The 21,737-nt window shown below is 41.5% G+C and overlaps 1 protein-coding gene across 1 annotated transcript in view; it reads right to left on the bottom strand.

Annotated features, from left to right (window-relative positions):
* The window catches only part of ANO3 (anoctamin 3), a 511,447-nt gene that overhangs the window by 212,018 nt on the left and 277,692 nt on the right, over positions 1–21,737 (bottom strand). The window contains exons 2-3 of the mRNA XM_054972310.1: positions 14,145–14,357; positions 12,786–12,857 (exon numbers count right to left, since the gene is read on the bottom strand). Coding sequence (XP_054828285.1) covers positions 12,786–12,857; positions 14,145–14,357 — 285 coding nt within the window. The remainder of the gene's footprint in view (positions 1–12,785; positions 12,858–14,144; positions 14,358–21,737) is intronic.

The raw sequence follows: 21,737 nt of genomic DNA, 5'->3' as shown, positions 1-21,737 counted from the left end.
GGAAGTAAGCCATATTGGATTACAAAAATCATAGAGGAACCATAGAGAAAAGACGCCCGACATTTTGGACTCTTTAAAAGTTTTTTTTGGAAAGACTGGGACATATAAACTAAAAGGACATTAAATTAAACGCCACGGAGCTAAGGAAGAGAGCGGACTCGTGGGAGTGAGCCAAAGCAAGCCCCACGATGTTGAAAAAAGAGTGGCAATCGGCGATAGAGAATTTGGATAAAAAACTTTTAGAAGTGATTAAAGAGCTCAAGGACATGAAACCGGAGTTGGTGAAAGAGGTTAAAGAGGTTAAAGAGACAGTGAAAAATGAGCTGGCAGAAGTGAAGAAAGGTATGGAAACAATGCAAAATGACCTGCAGGGAACACAGCAAAGAGTCAAGGTAATGGAAAGCGCGGTGGAGAACTTAGCAGATACGCAACGAACAGAGATGAGGGTGATGAGGGGGAGAATGGCGGTTGCGGAAAGTAAACATATGGAGAAGCAGCTGAGGTTTCGCGGCTTGCCGGAAGTGGAAGGAAAGACAGCTCAAGAACAGATCACTGAGGTGTTAGCTGAATACCTGGGGAAGGAGGAGGAGGAAGTTGTGGCTATCCTAGATGTGGTATATCGTGTAAATTCAAGAATCGCGACCCAGAGGAAACTACCAAGAGATGTGATTGTGCAATTCACGACCAGAAATATAAAAGAGAAGATTGTGACTAAACAGTTTCAAGATCCATTGCAGATTGATGGCAAGATGATTATTATCATGAAGGAATTACCCAGATCGGTGTCGTTAGATCGAAAAAAATATAAAGCTCTAATTCAGATTCTGAAGGACATGAAAATAAGGTAAAGATGGGAACTACCAGAAGGAGTGTCCTTTGAATTTGGAGGAGCGAAAAAGCGCATTAGATCTGAATCAGAGATGGAGCAGTTTATAAGGGACAATGAAAAGGACTTACCAGCAACAAGATTATGAATATGGAGTGCAAAGTTTTATCTTGGAATGTAAATGGACTTAATTCACCGAATAAGAGAAAAAGTATTTTCCACTGGCTATTAAAACAAAAATGTGATATTGTATGTTTGCAAGAGACTCATATTAGAAAACTGGATGCAAAGTATCTAAAATTGAATAAATTGGGCAGTGATTTTGTAGTGGCCTCTAATAAGAAAAAAAGGGGAGTGGTATTGTATATAAAAGAGGAGCTACAGCCAAAGTTAGTGATGAAAGATGCGGAAGCCAGATTTTTAGCAGTGGAATGTATATGGAATTTAAAGAGAGTATTGGTGATTGGAATTTATGCACCTAACGGAGCAAAAGAAAGCTTCTTTGAGGACTTGAGGAAGCAATTAGATGAACTTTCTTATGACCAGATAATTCTTGCAGGAGACTTCAATGGAGTGACAAACTTGGAACTGGATAAAAAGTCAGTAACTGCACAAAAGAAAAGAGGACTATTACCAAAGACTTTTTTGTATTGACGCAACAGGAAACTTTAGAAGATGTATGGAGAAGACAAAATCCCAAAGGCAGACAATATACGTTTTTCTCCGCGAGACACTCTACGTTATCAAGAATCGATATGATCTGGGCCTCAAAAGACTTAGCGCTTTGGACTAAGGATGTGGAAATAATGCCTATGGTAAACTCAGATCATAATCCAATTATGTGGAAGTTGGGGAAAAGGAGTAAAAGGAAAGGATGGAGATTAAATGAGGATTTGCTGCAAGAGGGAGAAAATATGGAGATGTTGAGAAGAGAAACAAAGTTTTTCATACAATATAACATGAACAGAGAAGTACCAACCAACAAGGTATGGGACACCTACAAGGCAGAAATTAGGGGCATATTAATGGACTTAAATGGAAGAGCCAGGAAAAAAAAAAGAGGAGAAGAGACAGGAGATCACGGAGAAAATAAAAGCCAAAGAAATACAGTTAAAGAAAAGACCAGGGAAAAAGAAAATCTACCAGGACATTAAAATTCTTTAAGAACAGCTGACAGCAATGAATAACAAAGAATTGGAATGGAATCTTAAGAGAATGAATCAAAAGGCGTTTGAAGGCGCAAAGAAACCTGGAAAATATTTGGCATGGCAATTGAAGAAGAGAAAGGAGAAGAAAATAATAAATAAAATCTGTGAGGACAATAAAGTGTACCTGGAACAGACAGCTATTAGCAGAGCCTTTTATAAATTTTATGCCAAATTGTATAATAAAAAAGAGGTGAATAAAGACTCAATAGCGACATATTTGGAGAAAATGAAGCTCCCAGTAATTTCAGAAGCTTGGAGAGACAAATTGAACAATGAAGTAACAGAGGAAGAAATAAGAAAGGCAATACAGTCAACAAACTTGGGAAAGGTGCCAGGACCGGATGGACTTACAGCCAAATTTTATAAGGTAATGGCTAAAGAACTGGCACCATTCCTAAAAGATGTGATTAACGGTGTTTTAAAGGATCAACGGATCCCAGACACTTGGAGTGAAGCTAATATATCACTGATCCCCAAAGAGGGGCAAGATCTGACTAACGTGAAAAACTATAGACCTATATCGTTACTTAATAATGATTATAAAATTTTTGCGAAGATACTGGCGGAAAGAGTGAAGGGATGGCTTTCTGAAGTTATTGAGGAGGAGCAAGCTGGTTTTTTGCCAAATAGACAAATCAAAGACAATTTAAGGACAGTTATAAATGCTATTGAATACTATGACAAACGTTGTGACAAGGTTGGTTTCTTCTTTGTGGACGCTGAAAAAGCGTTTGACAATTTGAACTGGGACTTTATGTTTGCCACCATGGAAAAGCTACAAATGGGAGAAAGATTCATAAGAGCAGTAAAGGAAATTTACAGAGACCAGAGTGCAGCAATTGTGGTGAATGACGAGGTGACCAAGAAATTGACTATAAGTAAAGGAACAAGACAAGGTTGCCCGTTGTCTCCACTGTTGTTTATTTTGGTTTTGGAAATACTGATGATACAGATACGAGAAGACAATGCAATCCGTGGAATAAAAATAAAGGACTTTTCCTATAAGGTCAGAGCATTTGCGGACGATATAATGTTAATTGTGGAAGATCCAATGGAGAATATGCCAAAAGTAATAGAGAAGATTAAGGAGTTTGGAGATTTGGCAGGATTTTATGTAAACAAAAAGAAGTCAAAGATATTATGTAAAAATATGACTAAACAAAAACAACAACTATTAATGGAAATAACAGACTGCGAAGTAACAAGTAAGGTGAAATATCTGGGAATTGAACTGACTGCAAAGAATATAGATTTATTTAAAAACAACTATGAGAAACTGTGGACTCAGATAGAGCAAGACTTGATTAAATGGAACAGACTGAACTTGCCATGGTTGGGAAGAATTGCAGTAATTAAGATGAATGTGTTGCCAAGAGTGATGTTTCTGTTACAGACAATACCAATTATCCGAGACTCTAAGCAGTTTGAAAAATGGCAGAGGAAAATATCAGATTTTGTTTGGGCAGGCAAAAAGCCTCGAGTGAAAATGAAAGTGTTACAAGATGCAAAAGAAAGAGGCGGAATGCAACTGCCCAACCTAAGACTTTATTATGACGCAATTTGTTTAGTGTGGTTGAAAGATTGGATGATGCTGAAAAACCGGAAATTATTGGCCTTAGAAGGATATAAAAAAATATTCAGATGGCATGCATATTTATGGTATGATAAAGTAAAAGCGGACTCTATGTTCTTACATCATTATATTCGGAGAAGCCTATTCACAACTTGGAAGTAGTACAGAAATTACCTACAAGATGGAATCCCCTCATGGGTGGTTCCATATGAAGTAATAGATCCGAGAACTGTCAATAATGAACAACAGTGTTTAACATACAAGGAGATAACACGAATGGAATTTTCTAAACCCAAAATAAAGACGCAGGACGAGTTGTCTCCAAGTTACGATTGGTTTCAGTACAGACAGATCAGAGATCTTTGTAATTCGGACTGTGTGAAGGGAGGGATAAGAATGGAGAATTCGGAATTAGAACAGGCACTTTTACAAGAGGATAAAAAGGAAATCTCTAAGGTATACAAAGTGCTGCTGAAATGGTATACTGAAGATGAAACAGTTAAAGTGCAAATGGTGAAGTGGGCTATAAACTTTAATAAGGAAATAACAATGGAGGCGTGGGAATACTTGTGGAAGAATACAGTGAAGATCACGACATGCACCAATATTAAAGAGAATGTCTACAAAATGATTTATCGTTGGTATATGACACCAAAGAAAATTGCGCTAGGGAATTTGAACACGTCTAATAAATGCTGGAAATGTAAAAAGCATGAGGGATCTCTGTATCATATGTGGTGGACTTGTGAGGTAGCTAGGCAGTACTGGGGGGAAATAATAAGAGTAATAAGCGAGATTTTACAATTTCAAATTAATAAGAACCCAGAACTCCTGCTACTGAACTTGGGAATGGAGGATATTCCAGCACAATATAGGACATTGCTATTTTACATGACAGCAGCGGCTAGACTTTTGTACGCGCAAAAGTGGAAAGTGCAAGAAGTGCCAACTATTGAGGACTGGATATATGAATTGCTGTACATGGCGGAAATGGACAAAATGACAAGGAAACTGAGAGACCTTGATCCAGGACAGTTCAACACGGATTGGGAGAAGCTGAAACAATATTTAGTGAAGAAATGGGAGGTGGGAGGAGAACTGTGGCAGTTTGAAAATTACTGAAATACAATAAAAGTAGAGGGAGGTGACTTTACCGGGGGGTGGAGAGGTAAATGAGAATTTCTAAGCAACTACTTTATTAGACTATTATATATAGCATTAAGTATTATAGGTGTTATTACAAGAATTATAATGATAGAAATTAACTAATTATAAGGATAGAAACTAATTAATTTCATTTCTGGCAATAATTGTATAATGGAGATAACTTTATAATTGCAATGAAGGAATTTACGTAAGTGGGAAAATATATATTAATGTATTAAATTGATTGAATTGGTTTGGAGGTATATATGGGTCAAATTGGTTGACTATATTTGGTGGATAGTTGCATAATGAAAGAATAATATAATTATATAATTAAAACAGTATGAAGATAAGATATGTAGAAAAAGTAATATATAGAGTATAAGTTAAATTGGTTGACTTATATTGAATGTACTGTTTATAGAAGTATCTAAAATTATGCTAAATGAGGGATAAATTGTTTGTCCCATATTGAAGATGAGATTATAAGATAGAGTATAGAGTACCAAAATTAGCTAAATGATTATTATCAATAGAAAATATGCCAAGAATGTATTATTTAGTTATGTATTATTTAGTTGTTAAAGTAAGTAGGAAGACAGAAGGAGCACTGTGTTATATAGATAAGCTTAGAAGAAAGTGAAAGTCTACGTTTGACAGATAGAATAAATTTAAAATGAATAAGGGAAAAGGGACAAGGGGCTGGAAAACTGTTGTAAGTCAACAAAAGGGGGGGGGGGAAGGGAGGGGGTTAGAATTGGAAAAATTAAAGGAAACTGATTGTAATGTACAATTTAATGACATCTAATCCAATAAAAAATTTTATTAAAAAAAACAAAAAACAAAGTATGCCATTATTATCCCCACAACAAACACCCTGTGAGGTGGGTGGGGCTGAGACAGCTCCTAGAAGCAGTGACTGACCCAAGGTCACCCAGCTGGCTTCAAGTGGAGGAGTGGGAAATCAAACCCGGTTCTCCAGATTAGAGTCCTGCTCTCTTAACCACTACACCAAACTGGCTCTCTTTCCTGCCATTGTGTGTATTTGCTAACATTCATCTTATTTGAGATCCATTATTGTGTGAGTTTTCATGTGCTTGAGGAGAAACTCATTGTATTGATGGATTTTTGGACAATGCAGGTTTTGGCTAAGCGCTAATAGAGCCTTGTTTCCCCAGCTCCCTATCTTGAAAAGAACAGTGTGTGAGTGCGTGTGCACCGCACAGCTGCCCAACACTTGCCTTGATGCGCTCCTTCCTCAAGCATTCCTCAGGGTCAATAAACACGGAACCCCATTGTTCTGTGCTCTCAAACTCAGTGGGGTGATGGTATAGGGGAGGATTGTGTTCTGTGCAATTTTGGTGCCATTGTGTGCAAAAACTGCTGCCCCAGAGCCTTGTTTCCCCCTTGAAAAAAACAACATGCATCTACGCATATGTGGCCAATGTGTGCACAACAGGCTGAAATGCATTAAAATGAAAAACAAACAAATTGATCAGTTCCAAATGGATACTGCTGCAGCTGGAACAAATGGTAATGGAACAGAATTGTTCCAGAATCCCCCTTCCCCCGAACTGAAACGGAAATGGAAATGTTCTTGGTGCACACCCCTATTCTCTTCTGTATCGGAGTTCAAAATATAGGAGGCTGAGCAAGTCAACCTGATGAGCACTTTCAAGCTTGCCCTGAAAGGCAAAACTATAGTAGCCTATCACAACTGGAATTGCATACACAAGGAATTAACACATGAGCCATTGATATATCAATGTCAGTATTATTCTATTCTATCTAACAGCATTCATCAGGGTCTCAGGTACAGGTCTTTCACCTTAGCAGTATGTAATCCTTTTAAATGGCGATGCTGGGAACTGAACCTTAGAACTTTTGCATGCAAGACAGATGCATTACCGCTGAGCCACAGCCCCACCACAATTCCCTAAATCTTTCTCTTTTAATGGGTTCTGAACTTTGGACAGCCAATATTAATTATAGTCAATATGGTTTAGCAAGCACAGTACGGTGCTAAGAATGTTAGACTATGATCTAGGAGACCCAGGTTTGAATTTCCACTCTCCCATGGAAGTTCACTGACTGACCTTGGGCCAGGCAGTCTCTAAAGAATCTTAGGGTTGTGTGGATAAAATGGATGAAGGGGAAATGTTCTAGTACTTATTAGGGAGAAAATTGAAGCATAACTATCTAAGTAAGTAAGTAAGTAAGTAAGTAAGTAAGTAAGTAAGTAAGTAAGTAAGTAAATGCCCTGACCTGGATAGCCCAGGGGAGCCTTATCATGTCAGATATCAGAAGCTAAGTAGAGGTGGCCTTGGTTAGAAATTGGATAGGAGACCTCCAATTAAGACCAGGTTTGCAAAGCCAGGCAATGGCAAAGCATTTCTGATAGTCTCTTGCCATGAAAACCCTGTCAAAAGTTGCCATATGTCAGCTATGACTTGAGGGTACTCTCCGCTACCAAGTAAGTAAATAAAAAGCAGTTTCTACAGCCACTGCCAAGCTAACTTTATATGGTGCATAACACAATCAGTTTCCCACAAAGCCAAACAAAGACTATTAGTATTTTACTGGAGTTCCACTTGGGGCTCAATATTTCTCCAATTCCTGCTGCCTGCCTGGAACTGTAAAATCAGGGAGTTATCAACTTTTTCTGGAAGGCCACAATGCACCTAGTCAAGAGTACTGTTATGCTAGATAGAGCATGTATATCACTCGCATTCTGCAGTTGCTACTTTGGCTTTTCTTCAGTTATTGGGCTCAATTAAAGGTCATCATCATGACTGTCACATTCAAAGCCCTTCATGGCCTTGATGCCTCATATCTGTGCAATTGCCTCTCTTCCTATGTTCTGTCACAGCAGCTATGCCTATCTGAACAGGGCCTTCTGCAGATACTACCTTGTAGTTGGGAAAAATCAACAGCACTCTGCACACATGTTTTTTCTGTGGCAGTCCCTCCTTATGGAATGACCTACCTGACGAAGTTAGGAAAGCTTCTGCTTGCCTAGCTTTCTGTAAACTATGCAAAACTGAATTATTCACAAGGGCTTTCTACTCGGGTTAGAGGGCTGTATCAAAAGAGAGATACCGTGGAATGGGACAGGGCTATAGACCATGTTATTAGATACTGTCAGCTGATGTAGATACATTCTTACTGAAGAGTTTCCACATTGCTAAATATGTCATGATAATTAGTTAGGCTTCATTTCAGAAAGACTTCATCTCTGTGCTCATCTTTATGCTTGTTTTCAAATTTTCTGCTTTTGTGCTATTGTATCAGCTCACTGAATGACCTGTTGATCACTATTACAGTTTGCTCAGTGAATGTTCTAGCTCTTGATTATGTTTCATTTCACTTGCATTCTTGCACTGTGTAATCTACCTTGGGTTTCAGTGAGAAAGGCAAACAATGAATGAATGAATGAATTAATGAATGAATGGTAGGTTGTGCATAGTGTACAATCCTAATATAAATAATGAGCTCTTTGTGCTTAGTTCTTTGAGCTGAGTAAATCTGACTTTTTCACAGAATGGAATCTGTAATTTTTTTTTCTTCTGCCCATCTGATTATCATTGGGATTTTTCATCTATATGCCATAACGCTAGAGTTGCTTCTAACCTCTAGGTGGTGGCTAGAGAGCTCCAGGAATTACAAGTGATCTCCAGGCTAAAGAGTCCAATTCCCATGGAGAAAATGGCTGCTTTGGAGGGTGGTCTCTATGGCATTAAACCCTGCTGAGGTCCTTCACCTCCCTAATCCATGCCTTTCCCAGGCTCCACCTCAAAATGTCCAGGAATTTCCCTACCGGGAGCTGGCAACCCTACTTAAGGTAGGCCTGTAGTCCACATTTGTTCAATGTGCTTTGTGGGTCTAGAGATAGCAATCAATTTCATAATAGGTCTGAAGATTAACTGGCATTTTGCCATTTACATTAAAAGCTTCAGAGTCAGCTGCTTTCTTGCCTTCTTTTATACATAGTATACTATTATCCCTTTATTTGCCCTTCCTTGAAGCTGAGTGATTAAATATTTACACCACTCACTTAATTCAGATCCATCTTTAATGTCCTCCTGGGGCAGTTTGTTGTAGATCACTAAAGAAATGAAACTCATTAATCATTGGTCTTATGTAAGCTCTGTCAGTGTTCTAGCACTGATTGCAGCTGTGTCGTTCTTACTTTTTCATTCAACAGCCCATTGCTAAGTGCTTTGTAAGAAGAACAAACCCCACTTAACAGTTCTTCTGATAGGGGAGCAGAACATATTGAGAATCAGAGGCTAATACTTGAATAGAAAATCTGTCTATGTAGCCTGTTTTGTTGAAATAGAGATACATAAAGTCTGTACCTGCAGTCATGACTATACTTATGGCAACTTACTCATTCTAAGAGACAAGAGGCTGTTGCAAAAGTGAGCTCTTTCTGTCTCCCATTCTGTAGATATACTACTTGCTGCATCATAACATTGTGTGATTCACATTCCTGCCTGCAGCAGCTAATGATATGGAGTGGAGGTGAAGAAACATGAGGTTGGAACCAATAGAAAATTTTCACTGATGGAAGGGGGTAGTGGTGACTTTTGATGATTCCCTTCTCATGCTGTTCCTATGTGGAGATCCTCTGTCTGCAAGGGGCAGCATTTCAGCGGGCATTTGGGGCTGCTGCAGGAGGTGGGAGGAAGAGAGATGTTTAGCAGGTCTGATGAAAATCTCTTCTGTCATGGGAGATTTTGTACAGAATCCAAGCCACAAGATTGTGACAACACAGAGTGTTGTCTGCAACTATATTGCAGGGGTGGGGGGATATGCTGATCTCTGTCTGTAAAAGGCAAATGTCATGTGTGTTATTCATTTACTTCATTTATAGCCCACCTTTCTTGTTGGAACTCAGGTCAAATTACAAAATTTAGAAAATAATTCATTCAAACAGTATAAGACAAACCCCCACCCCCAAATGCAATGGGAGTAAGATTACAGAACTGGAAAACAAAGCAAATAAAAAACAACTTCTCCCAGTTTCTACAAATGATTTTTCTTGGGGCATCCCACTTTGGAGCCACTAGTACAAAAACTGGGTTTTGGACCAGGAAACAGCACTGGTCTCCTTGGACAACAGAGTCCCCTACACATGGGGGTGTACGGCATGTGGTGGTCCAAACTTTATTTAGAGGAGCAGGAGGCACAAAGCTAGTTTAGTTCCTTATTCAAATCTCCTTCCCAAAACAAGGTTCTTGGAGGCCACCAAATAGGAGCTCCTTGCTCTGGAACCAATGTTTGGACTAGGTGCCAGTACATGCCTTATTGTAGGGGACAGTCTGCAGAATGTGGGGATGTATGATTTGGGGTGATTCAAAGATTGTTTTGGGATGCAGCTCTTGCCAGTTTCTGCATGTGCTATTTACCTGGGGGTGTCCCACGTTGGAGCTGCTGGCTCAAGAACTGGTATTTGGACCAGGAAACAGCACTGGTCTCCTTGGACAGCAGTCTTCTGAATGTGGGTATATATGGCATGTAGTGGTCCAAACTTTTTTTGAAGGGTAGGGGGCACCCAGCCCTTCCAGTTCCTTATTCAAATCTCCTTCCAAAAGCAAGGTTCTTGGAGGCCACCAAATAGGACCTCCTTGTGCTGGAACCAGTGTTTGGACTAGGTACCAGTGCAAGTCTTATTGTAGCGGACAGCATGTAGAGTGTGGGGATTTATGATCTGTGGTGGTCCAAAGATTGTTTTGGAGGTCCCCCTCGCAATTTTTGAATGTGTTTTTTTTCCCTGGGGGCACTCCACTTTAGAGCTGCTAGCACAAGAACTGACTTTTGGACCAGGAAACAGCACCTGTCTTCTTGGAGAGCAGTGTCCCCTGAACATGGACATGTATGACATGTGGTGGTCTAAACTTTATTTGGGGTTACAGAGGTTTTCAATTATCTTAAATATTTGTACCTTGGTGTATTGTCGAAGGCTTTCATGGCCAGAGAATGATGGTTGTTGTGGATTTTCCAGGCTGTATAGCCATGGTCTTGGCATTGTAGTTCCTGACGTTTCGCCAACAGCTGTGACTGGCATCTTCAGAGGTGTAGCACCAAAAGACAGAGATCTCTCAGTGTCACTGTGATCTCTGTCTTTTGGTGCTACACCACTGAAGATGCCAGTCACAGCTGCTGGTGAAACGTCAGGAACTACAATGCCAAGACCACGGCTATACAGCCCGGAAAATCCACAACAACCATTTGTACCTTGGTTCACAAATAGAAAATATAAATAAAGAAGTGGGAACTGGAAACCAACTTCACTCTTAACTGTCTTGGGAATGAGACACCGGAATGCAGAAAGTGAGTTACAAAAGTAGAAGACAATGCAGTCAAACCAGGGTGATACATACAATAAACACGGAAATGGACTACTATCCTGTCCCCCTATAAAAGTGACCTCCTGAGTTATACATGCCCTTAAAAAAACTAACAAAAGTATGACAAATATGGTTTTAGTTAGCAAAACTAGGCAGGCTAGGCAGTGTAGGCAGGCTAACTAGTCCCTTTACATAAGGTCTCAATCCCAACTGTGGCTTTGTGTGCGTACCCAATTTCCCTTTTACAGACTGTTTGAGAGCCACAGGCTTTTTCACATTTGTTCCAGCAGTTAAATGGCCGGTAGCCATGTGTCTCCCATAATCTCTAGTTCATTTCTTACTTCTAAATAATTACAGTGGGACTTTTTTCAGAACAAATACATGTAAATTATGGAGGTACATTTGGTATAACTTGGAGCCAAAGTATCAGTAAGTAAACTGCATGATTTAATTTAAAATGATTATCATATTCTACAGTGTTCTGCTATATCTACATAATTTTTTTGGTGTCTGCCCCTTGAATCTTTAAAAAGAAAATTAAACCTTATTACCAATTTATTGGGTTACTGAACAACATAATTTAATGTTTTATATTGTTTATGGGTTAAGGCAAGATACCACCAGCTACTTAAATCCAAAACAATGATATGTAGTCAGCGCAGTGTATTTCCGTACAGATGCTATTTTGCAGAACGAATAGCCTCAGTGTATAACTTTATTTCTTCACAGATTTTTTGTAAATGGTACATGATGCAATTTGTCTCATGCCACTTGTCCCACATGAACCTCATTAATGATTATATTGTGAGCCCATGAGAGAAGAGAGTGGTCATTGATAATGGGTAGACCCCTTTATGTTTATAGCACCCTGAACTTAGGAAAGAGAGGTATGACCCCTTTTCCTGCTGCCACCCACCAAAACCTCCATTCCCAGGTTTGGGGGTTCACAAGTAGTTGACAGTCACAATTCACCACCTGTCTAGTCCCTATTCATCAGGCAGAGAATGCTGACCCAAATACACACATGATCTTCTTTCTCCTCTATCCAGAGACCTCATTAGGCAGTGCAGCCAGTTCCCCAAATTCAATACCCCCTCACTCAGCTATTGCCCAGGGCTAATAAAGTAAGAAAACCCCATGTTTACTTCCCATATACACTGCCACCATTTAGTCAATTAGGCACATTAGTCATGACCTGAATGCCTGATATTCATGTGTGTGTGATTTCCCATCATCCAACAACTTCCAGTCTCAGTCAGGGTTAAACAGAAAAATAACACTTTTATTTACAAGATATTAAACACAGGAGTGAGTGATTCAAACACATAGACATGTTCTTCAGATGTGAATTAATAACCCCACTTTCTCATAACTAGTGGATGGTTACAATATATTAGAACAGATGTTAAGTGCTAGCTATTTTTCTGCTGCTTCACTCCTCAGCCTCCAAATCCTTCTCCTCCCTTCACTAACTGTCTTAACAGATTTCAAGTGACCCAAGCCCCATTGGCTATTCTTTTATTTTTTAAAAAATCAGGGAGCATGCAGAAATTCTTATATTGTCAGCTGTTGGCCCTTTTGTAAATAACAATTTCACTGTTTCAGCTCTCAGTTGTCCAATGAGAGAGAGAGCTATTTTTTACAATTACTAGAGAGCATAACTAAGTAAAGAAACTCACCCAAGAATGGATCACTGTATTCTGTATTAGATAATTTGAGTAAATTGTTTTCCAGTGTTTCCATCACTTTAGCTGAAATAAATAAATAAAAATGCCCATCAAAGTCATGAATTTATGTTACAAAAATCCTGCCTTTTTTGATCATAGTTTTAAAAAGGTATCATGATTTTAAATAGAAGTAGAGGTGTGCACTTTCATCATTTTTATTCATAGGGCTTCACATTTTTTCTAATTTTTATTACAGTTAATAATAATTTATTCTCCTTTTTACTCATTTCCAAGTTTTTAACATGCAAAATAGGCAGTCAAAAATTGTCAGCCCAACAATTTAGGGTAACAGTGGGCACAAATGATATTGGGAGTACTACCAGTTCATGTCAAAAGCAGAAGGTATGAAGGGGGTCTATTTTTAAAAACACAACAAAGCACATAGGTGAGGGAAGCTAAACCCTGCTTCTTCCCATGTCTTACCTCTATAACTTGGTGCATTTTCTTTCAGCCATTTTTCAGTACTGGAAGTTAGCTGGGCTGAGAGAAAAATGCTTTAATCATCAGAGCACAGAACACAGTGAGGTAAGCCATAGGTATTCTATGTTTAAAAATATTCTCCTTTGTTTAAAAATAGAATAAAAGTATTCTACTTTGTTTAAAAATAGAGCTTCCAACCTTTTCTACATGTTTCACAGGTAAACAAGATTTAGCCTATCTTTCGTTTTTATTTGCATGAATGACAGCAGTGAGGATGACATTTTTTCTTGGGAAAACAGCTTAGCTTCTTATATATGAAAGATATTGAGAGATCTCTTTATAATGATCCTTATTGATCTCTCATATAGGGAGATTTCATAGCCTTCTTTATCTCTGATATTTTTAATTCTGGTTAGTTAGTTAGTTGGTTGGGTCAGTCTTTCATCGCAGAGTATATAAACGGTGAGGAAATTATTTGTAATTTGCTGCAACCTCAACCTGTAGTGCTGTCTGCCTGTGTGCCACCATGTGCTAGCAAAATGTTTTCCCTCATACAGTTGTAGCACTGGAGAAACAGAATGTAAACACAAGCCACTGCCTGCACAGAAACAAAGCAAAACCTTTCCCTCAACCAACAAATGATATAAATAACACTTTAGAAAGACAAGCCTTATCTTTGTTGACAAGATGTTAGTATTTTGTTCCTGAGCATCAGGCATCAGAAGGAAAGACAAATATGAATGTTTTCCAATATTACTGATTGCCATTAGTTTTTGAAGTTAGATTAGTTATAATAGTGATATCAGTGAAAGTAATATATTTAGTTTGAGGGTCTATTAATTGCCACTCGCTCCCTGAAAGAAAGTAAGTGATGGAGAGGCAAATACTCACCTCGTTCTGTCACTACATCAACAGTCATTGTTGATGCTCCTGCACTCACCGGCTGGGGCTGGGGCTGAGGTTGTACTCGATTTGGCTGAAGAAATGAGGAATGCTTGCTGAGACTGTGCGGGTGGGTTTGGCTTTGAGCAAGGCATGGCAAGGATCGTCTGGAAGGCTTTAAAGGGGGCTCTTTTACAGTCTCACTCTTAGAAGTATTCATGCCTAAAACACCAAAAAACAAGATGAAAAGATAATAATTGGGTTAAATATAAGGGGTGTCTTGTAAGCTAGCTCCTTTTCTTTCCTCTTTCCTAGTTGTGTGTGAATTAACTTCTCTTTCTCCTTCTAACTATGGCCATGTTTACACCTCTTTACCGTCATGCAAAATTGCACAAAACTCATGGAATGATCGTGTCTTCATGGTGCAATTTCTGACGTTATCACACCACAAAATGGAATCATGACAGGATATCAAGCCATGAAAATGCTGTTGTTCTATGTGTTTTGCGCACTTTTGTGTGAGGGTAAAGAGATGTGAAAATGGCACATATATTTTCAAGATATCATAGTTAGACAAATAATGGTTAGTGGCTTAACACTAAACCAGGGTTACCTCCAAATCATAGTTTGCAAGCCAACTCAAATAATGGTTTGTATACAATTCCCAATAAGCTTAAGTCATCATTTCTTTGACATCAAGGCATTCTACAGTTAAAAGAAAAGGATGGAAAATATCCATATATGAGATGGAAGAAGGGAAGGAGAGGAGAAAGAAGAATGAAAATCTATCCTACACCACCATCTGGCCCCTGCTTCCCATCTTCTCCCCCACATCAACCTCCTCTATAAGATGCAAACTGATGGGTAGCCAACTTTCCTTGCTGGCCAGCTGATCAGGTGGCTTGGAACTGAAAGCAAGCAAACTTGCAAGTCTCTCCTGATCAGCAGGCCAGTGGAGTTAGATGGGTTGTTTAGAAACCCCCTAAATAGTTGCCAAGATATCACAATGTATTGTCTTCTTCAGTTGAAAGTGGGGGGGGGATTTATTTCTTCCCTTTTTTTGTTTATTTTAGTTGCCAATTTTTCAGCAAACTTGCAGAATCAGTCTGTGCCCATTTTGGGGTCTGTGTACTGGCATCAGACAATATTTTTTACTCAATTTACTTTTTATAAGTTGCTTTTAAATTTTTTGTAGATATGATTCTTGCAAAATGGTATTAAGCAAATTGATCAATCTCCTACCAGAAGCAATAGAAGAGATCCTTGAACAGCTGAAAGGTTAATCTTTCACAGTAGCCCAAAATTATACTTTCTATAATGTGCTACTTGCTATAATTTTCTTTTTCTTTACTGACTGATCAAAGTGAAAGGTTGCCAGATGATTTAGTGGGCATTGCTTTGACTCTATGATATAGCTTTTTAAAAAAATCAAAACCGCTCAAGCAGATGACTTTTTGCAAGCCCAGTTAACAGTAATTTACTTTCAAAAATACTAAATTATATTTCAGCTCAAGTTGTCAGCTGAAGTAGCAATTGTTTTGACAAATGGTACCATAAAATTATTTTCAGTGAATAGATACAGACGTCTTCCTAGCAAATAGCCTTTGCCCCCCCCCCAGTCGAAAGAACGAGGCAGACACAAGGTTGGAGTTAAGGGCCACTTTATTAAATGTAACATAAACTATTAACGACTAACTATTAACTGCAGCCAAGGCCAATTTGTGGTACAGGCCAAGCCACAGGGTCAACCCTGGACCTCCGCCCCACTGCCCCTGGTGTGACCCATTCCATAATGGCATCTACCTGGCTGGCCAGGCAAAGGGTTCCCCCCTCCCAGATCAAGCTCCTAAATCCTCAGCCATACAGCATGAGGGAAGGACTTGCACTTGGGGTTCCTTGAAGGCGGTCTGCCAGGTGGTGGTAGCCATAGATCATACCCTTAAATCCTGTCAGTCTCCAATTTCCCCACCAATGGGGAATTGCCAATGGGGGTGCTCACTAGGGGTGTGCGCTTCGGGAATCCAATTTGGCTAAAATATCCGTATCAGACCCGATCCAAAAAGCTGTGGGATTTCCAAAATCCCAAGCAAAGCTTCCCGAAGCATTCATAATGCTTCGGAAAGCTTCGGGGGAGCAGCAGGGAAAGGACCATTTAAAGCCCTGAATCAGCTGCTTGTCGGGGGCATCGCTGTCAGGGCCAGGAAACTCCTCAGCCCCGTTAGCTGTGTGTGAAGGAAGCGGCGGGGATACAGCAGGCTTAAGCCTGCACCTACTCGCTGGTGCTCCATTCACCCGCCGATGTAGGGGGCCGAGGAGCTCCTGCAGGCTTAAGCCTTGTTCGCCCACCAGTGTCAGGGCCGAGGAGCTCCTCAGCCCCAACACTGGGGGGCAAACAAGGTGGCAGGGAGGCTGCAGGCTTAAGCTTGCACCTCCCCCTGCCAGGCGCTCCAATCGCCCACTGATGTCGGGGTCGAGGAGCTCCTTGGTCCTGACACTGGCAGGTGAACAAGGTAGCATGGGGAGGCTGCAGGCTTAAGCATGCATCTCCCTGCCGGGCGCTCCATTCACCTGCCAATGTTGGTGTTGAGGAGCTGCTTGGCCCTGACACCAGTGGGCGAAGGAGGCAGTGTGGGGATGCTGCAGGCTTAAGCCTGCACCCCAGGCTGGGTGTTATGTTCATCCACCAATGTCGGTGCCAAGGAGCTCCTTGGCCCCGACACTGGCAGGTGAAGGAGGCAGTGGGGATGCAGGCATAAGTCTGCACCCCCCTGGCTGGTCACTACATTTGCCCACTGATGTCAGGGCCGAGGAGGTCCTCAGCCCAGACACTGGTGGGAGGAGGAGGCAGCATGAGGATGCTGCACGCTTAAGCCTGCACCTCCCCACCGGGTGCTCTATTTGCCCGCCAATGTCAGGGCCGAGAAGCTCCTTGCCTGAGGAGCTCCTCGGGCAAACAAGGCAGTAGAGATGCTGCAGGCTTAAGCCTGCACCCCACAGCCGGGTGCTCTGTTTGCCCACCAATGTCAGGGCCAAAGAGCTCCTCAGCCCCAACACCGGTGGGCAAAGGAAGCAGCGCAGAGATGCTGCAGGCTTAAGCCTGCACCTTCCTGCCGGTGCTCTGTTCGCCCGCCCATGTCGGGGCCGAGGAGCTCCTTGGCCCTGACACCAGCGGGCAAATGCGGTGGCAGGGATGCAGGCATAAGCCCGCACCTCCTTGCCGGGTGCTCTGCAGCCAACCAAAGGTAAGTGGGGGGCTGGGGGGGCTGGGTGTTGTGGGGTTTTTAAAGGGCCCTGCTGCTTGCAAGTGGCATAACAGGGCCCTTTAAACTATCAGCTGGCAGGCATCGGGGGGGATCCCCCCTGACGCCTTCCAGCTGATAGGGAGTGGGGGCTAATTGGTGGTGGGTGGGAGTGGGGCTGGGTGGGGGTGCTGGAAAACCCATCCCCCTGGATCACTTTGCATTCTGAAGCGATTCAGATACCCGAATCTGATGTGGCTTTCCGCTGTGGATTTTGGATATTTCCAAATGTTTTTCCTGCTTTGGGTAAACCCGAAGCAGGAAATCCGAATATTTCCAGCGGCAAACCCCTAGTGCTCACCAGCCTGCTCCCTATTCCCAAACTCTCTCCTGTTCATAATGCCCCTCTCTGGCACCACCCTGGCCAATTACCTCAAACCAGTGCTAACAGTACAAGGTAGGCAAAAAACCTCTCCTCCTCCTTTGCCAATTTGGAGAAAAGAGGCAAAACTTCCTACCTGGCTCTGGAACAGCAGCCAGCTAATCCTGCACTGAAACAGGGTGAGGTGGGTGGGCTGATCACGTGGAACAACTCCCGGCAGAGGGGAGGGTGGAGCAGCCTAATAAGACCTTCATCTCCACCCTCCCCCTGCCAAAATCCCCAGATGGGAATGAGGTCACTGCCTCCTTCTCCTTCCAAGGAGGCAACGTATGGCCCCCATCTTGAGCCTCATTGTGGCTGCCGGGAAGGGGCGACATTCTGTTACTGATTCCCATAGGAGTTTCACTGGATCATGGAAGTTTTCATACCATAATAGCTTCATCATACTTGAGAATCCCTCCAACTCAACATTTAATTACACTAATTGTACTAAAAGAATTCTGACTACCTTTCAGAACACAGATTTACCAATCCAGTAGGGGAATGAGAGCATTAATAAACATATGAAGCTCCTGATTTGGTTTCGTTTTCCTGGCCATGTTAGACACTCCTCTCCACAGGTCCAGGAGGAAACGTCTGAGCAGCCTGACCGGGCGGTTGAACCGCGAGGGTTAACCCCCAGGACTCCCAGTGAGGGAGTGAGGGTCCGGGGCGCCGCGGGAAGAACCCCCTGAATGCGATGCAGGGGGTAAATTGCCCATTTGCCCCAATGGAGGCCGGCAGACTTGCGCAGCACATCGCGTGCAGTCGGGCCATGGAGAAAGGCAAAGAGCAGAACTAGGCGAAAGCCTGTAAGTAAGCGAATCCCTTCTGTATTACAAGCGTACGTGAAGGATTGGTGGGATCTGAAGCTAAGAAGGCTCGGGTTTCTTCCCCCTCACTGAGTTTCAGAATTTGGTCGGCGGTTCCCCCCCCCTAAAATGGCGACGAAAAAGCAGAGTCCCGCTTTGGGCAAGTCAATCTCGGCTGCCCTGCAGGGTAAAGGGGAATCTCTCGAGGACTTGGTGAAGCGGTCGGTGACTGAAGCCATAAAGCCCTTTGTTGACAAGCTAAATGAAACAGATCAAAGGGTCGGCTTAATTGAAAGCAAAGTGAAAACCATTAAGGAAACAGCGGGGGGGGGCAAAGAAGTCTGCTCGGGAAAATGCATTATTCGTGAGGGCAACAAACAAAGAATTAAAGCTGGTGGAGAACCAGCTGATCGGGCTACAAGTGGAATGAGCACAGACAATTTTGCGTCTCCAGAACATGAAAGAGGAGGAAAATGAGAATTTGCGGGATCTGGTCTCGGAACTTTTGGCGACACCCGCGAGGGCAACTAAAGAAGAGTTTAAAAGCGCCATTTTGGAAGTCCGTCGGGCTTCTTCAAAATATGCAACGAAGCGTCAGCTGCCTCGTGAGATCATCATTGACTTCTCATCTAAGAGGATTCGGGACACTATCCTATATAATACATACAATGTGGATCTGGACTTTCTGGGTAATAAGGTTAAGATATTGAAGGAAGTTCCATTTTTAGCTTGGAAAAGAAGATTTAAATACAAAGGGTTTGTGGCTCTTTTGAGGAAACGTGAAATAAAGTTCAAATGGTTATTTCCGGAAGGTATCTGGTTTAATTACAAAGATCAAGCTTACAAGATAATATCAGAAGATCAACTAAGGGACTTTGAGGGTCAGCATCCAGAGTTCCAGCAGGATTTGCAGCAAGAAGAGAAGGGTTCCAAGTCTGAAGGGGGAGGGGAGGAAGGAACGAGCGCGGCGACTGCAGCTGTTCAGAGAGAACTGCGTCCGAGGCCCAGGGGGGGGGGGAAGACCTAATCTTGATTATAATCTGTATTTTGCAAGGTCTACCAATCTAACAGTATTTTACAAAGTTTTAATTTTAAACAATGGCAGTATGAAGGGAAAGCATTATTTGTAGATGTAGTGTTTGTGCTGTTATGTGTTTTTTTCCCTTCCCTTCCCTCTGCCCCCCTTCTTTCCTTTGTATTGTTAGTAATTAAAAAATAAAAACTTTTTTTTTTAAAAAATTAAACATATAAAGCTCCCCAACAGACAAGTTTTTTCTGTTGCCTTTGGTGGTGGAGACAATGAAGTTCTGCTCCTCTAATGTAAGTGAATGGGGAAGTTTATTTCCCATCAGGAAGAAGAATGTGCCATCAAGTTACAATCAACTCACAGCAACTCCATCTGTGGGGCATTCCAGACAAGAGGTGATTTCCCATTGCCTTCCTCTGCATAGCAAGCCCAGTTTTCTTTAGTGGTCTCTCATCTAAGTGCTAGCCATAGTTGCCAATGCTTATAATTCAAGCTTTGAGGAGCTTAAGCTAAGTTAGGCAATTTACGATTAAAACTTAAATCAAAAGTCTTCAAATGTAGTGTTACCCATGCAATTCACAATACATCTACCAGGCCTATGGAAACTGTTGTGTCTTGATCAACAAGATAGGAACATTGTGCACTGGTCATAATAATAAAGTCAACTGAGACATGTCTTTAATTACATTACCTTCATTACCTACAGACTGTAAAATTATCCAATTCTCCAAACTGTTGAGCTCATCCGTTTAATGATAACAACAAACTGAATGTGAGACAGGATTCTCCATCAGTGTGATTAGAATTCATTAATATGTTAATGACTCTTCCATTCAAACAGTCTCATTAATTTTATGTCAACTGAGTCTTTACTACCATATAGGTTTAAATTATTTACTTACAACTATGAGTAGTAATGTATAAATCATTTCCCATCTTCTTTACTAGCTAGGCAGCATCCTATGCGTTTCCATCCTGGAATCAGTGGTGTCAGGAATGGTCAGAGGAGAACATAGGAACTCTGATGAGGCATTTTGCCCCAGGCTTCAGACTGAATGATCTGGGGAGATAATGCCAATAGACTGAGTGACTTCTGTTAGAGAGGAGAAGTTATGGATCTTGTGGTGTGGAACTTAGCTTTCATCTGGCAATCTGGAGAAGCATTTTGTCAATGTGCAGTTCAGCTGAAGCTCTCTGCTTTGGGAAAGCATCCACATGACAGGTGTGCTTTGTATTGAGAAAAGGTGTTTTTCAGAGACATGGAGGAAGTATTATATAGCTTTGGCCATAGTACAGCAGCCAGGAAAGACCAAGCTTTATATATGGAGCTACTTAACCAAATCTCCCACCAGTTTGCAAATCCAAATCTTTCTTTCCAGTTAGTATAGATTTACTTCAAGTTTACCTCCTGAATGTTTAGAGCTGTAGTCCTGAACATTTTTGAGGAATATTGTTCAAGCATCTTTAGAGCCACATGTCATATTTTTCTTCTGCTGCCCACCTTACAAAGGACCCAGACATTAGTGCCGGGGAAACAGCTGGTTGACTTGTGGTCCTTCTCTTCTCAAATGGAGTGTGCACAATTTTGTTTCTTCTCTGTTTCAATAGACTTTGAAATCTGTTTTGCATCATTCACTATGTAAACCAATTAAGTCTGCAACACATTCTGTAGGCCATTTTTAAGACATTGCAATGTAGACAAGGAGGTCTTCCCTAATGTTGTCTCCCCCTCCTAATGTTGTGCCTTGAAATGTTGCCCCCTCTTCCTTTTTGGGGGGGTAATGAATATCCAACCTGATAGAGCTCTGGGAAATTCAAAAGATTGCTAATTATTTTTGTTGTATTGGTTGTCCTAAGGAGAGAGGATGTTTGTTATTTCTAGCTGTGTGTGTGTGTGTGTGTGTGTGTGTATCGAAATTAGGGTTGCCAGGTCCCCTTACCCTCCTGGCAGGTGGGCTGATACCCGGTACTCCCCTTCTCTGTGTCACTCATGTGTGCACTTCCACACCTGCACAATGACATCACTTCCAGGGCTCAAATCAGCCCACTGTGAAGCACAAGAGCACTCTTGGAGCAGAGCAATAGTGTTAGTCCCAGGAAGTG

This window comes from Eublepharis macularius, chromosome 2, assembly GCF_028583425.1.
Source record: "Eublepharis macularius isolate TG4126 chromosome 2, MPM_Emac_v1.0, whole genome shotgun sequence".
NCBI classification, from domain to species: Eukaryota; Metazoa; Chordata; class Lepidosauria; order Squamata; family Eublepharidae; genus Eublepharis; species Eublepharis macularius.
Note: the sequence above shows the minus strand (reverse complement) of the source record. Positions and strands in the feature narration are given on the sequence as shown.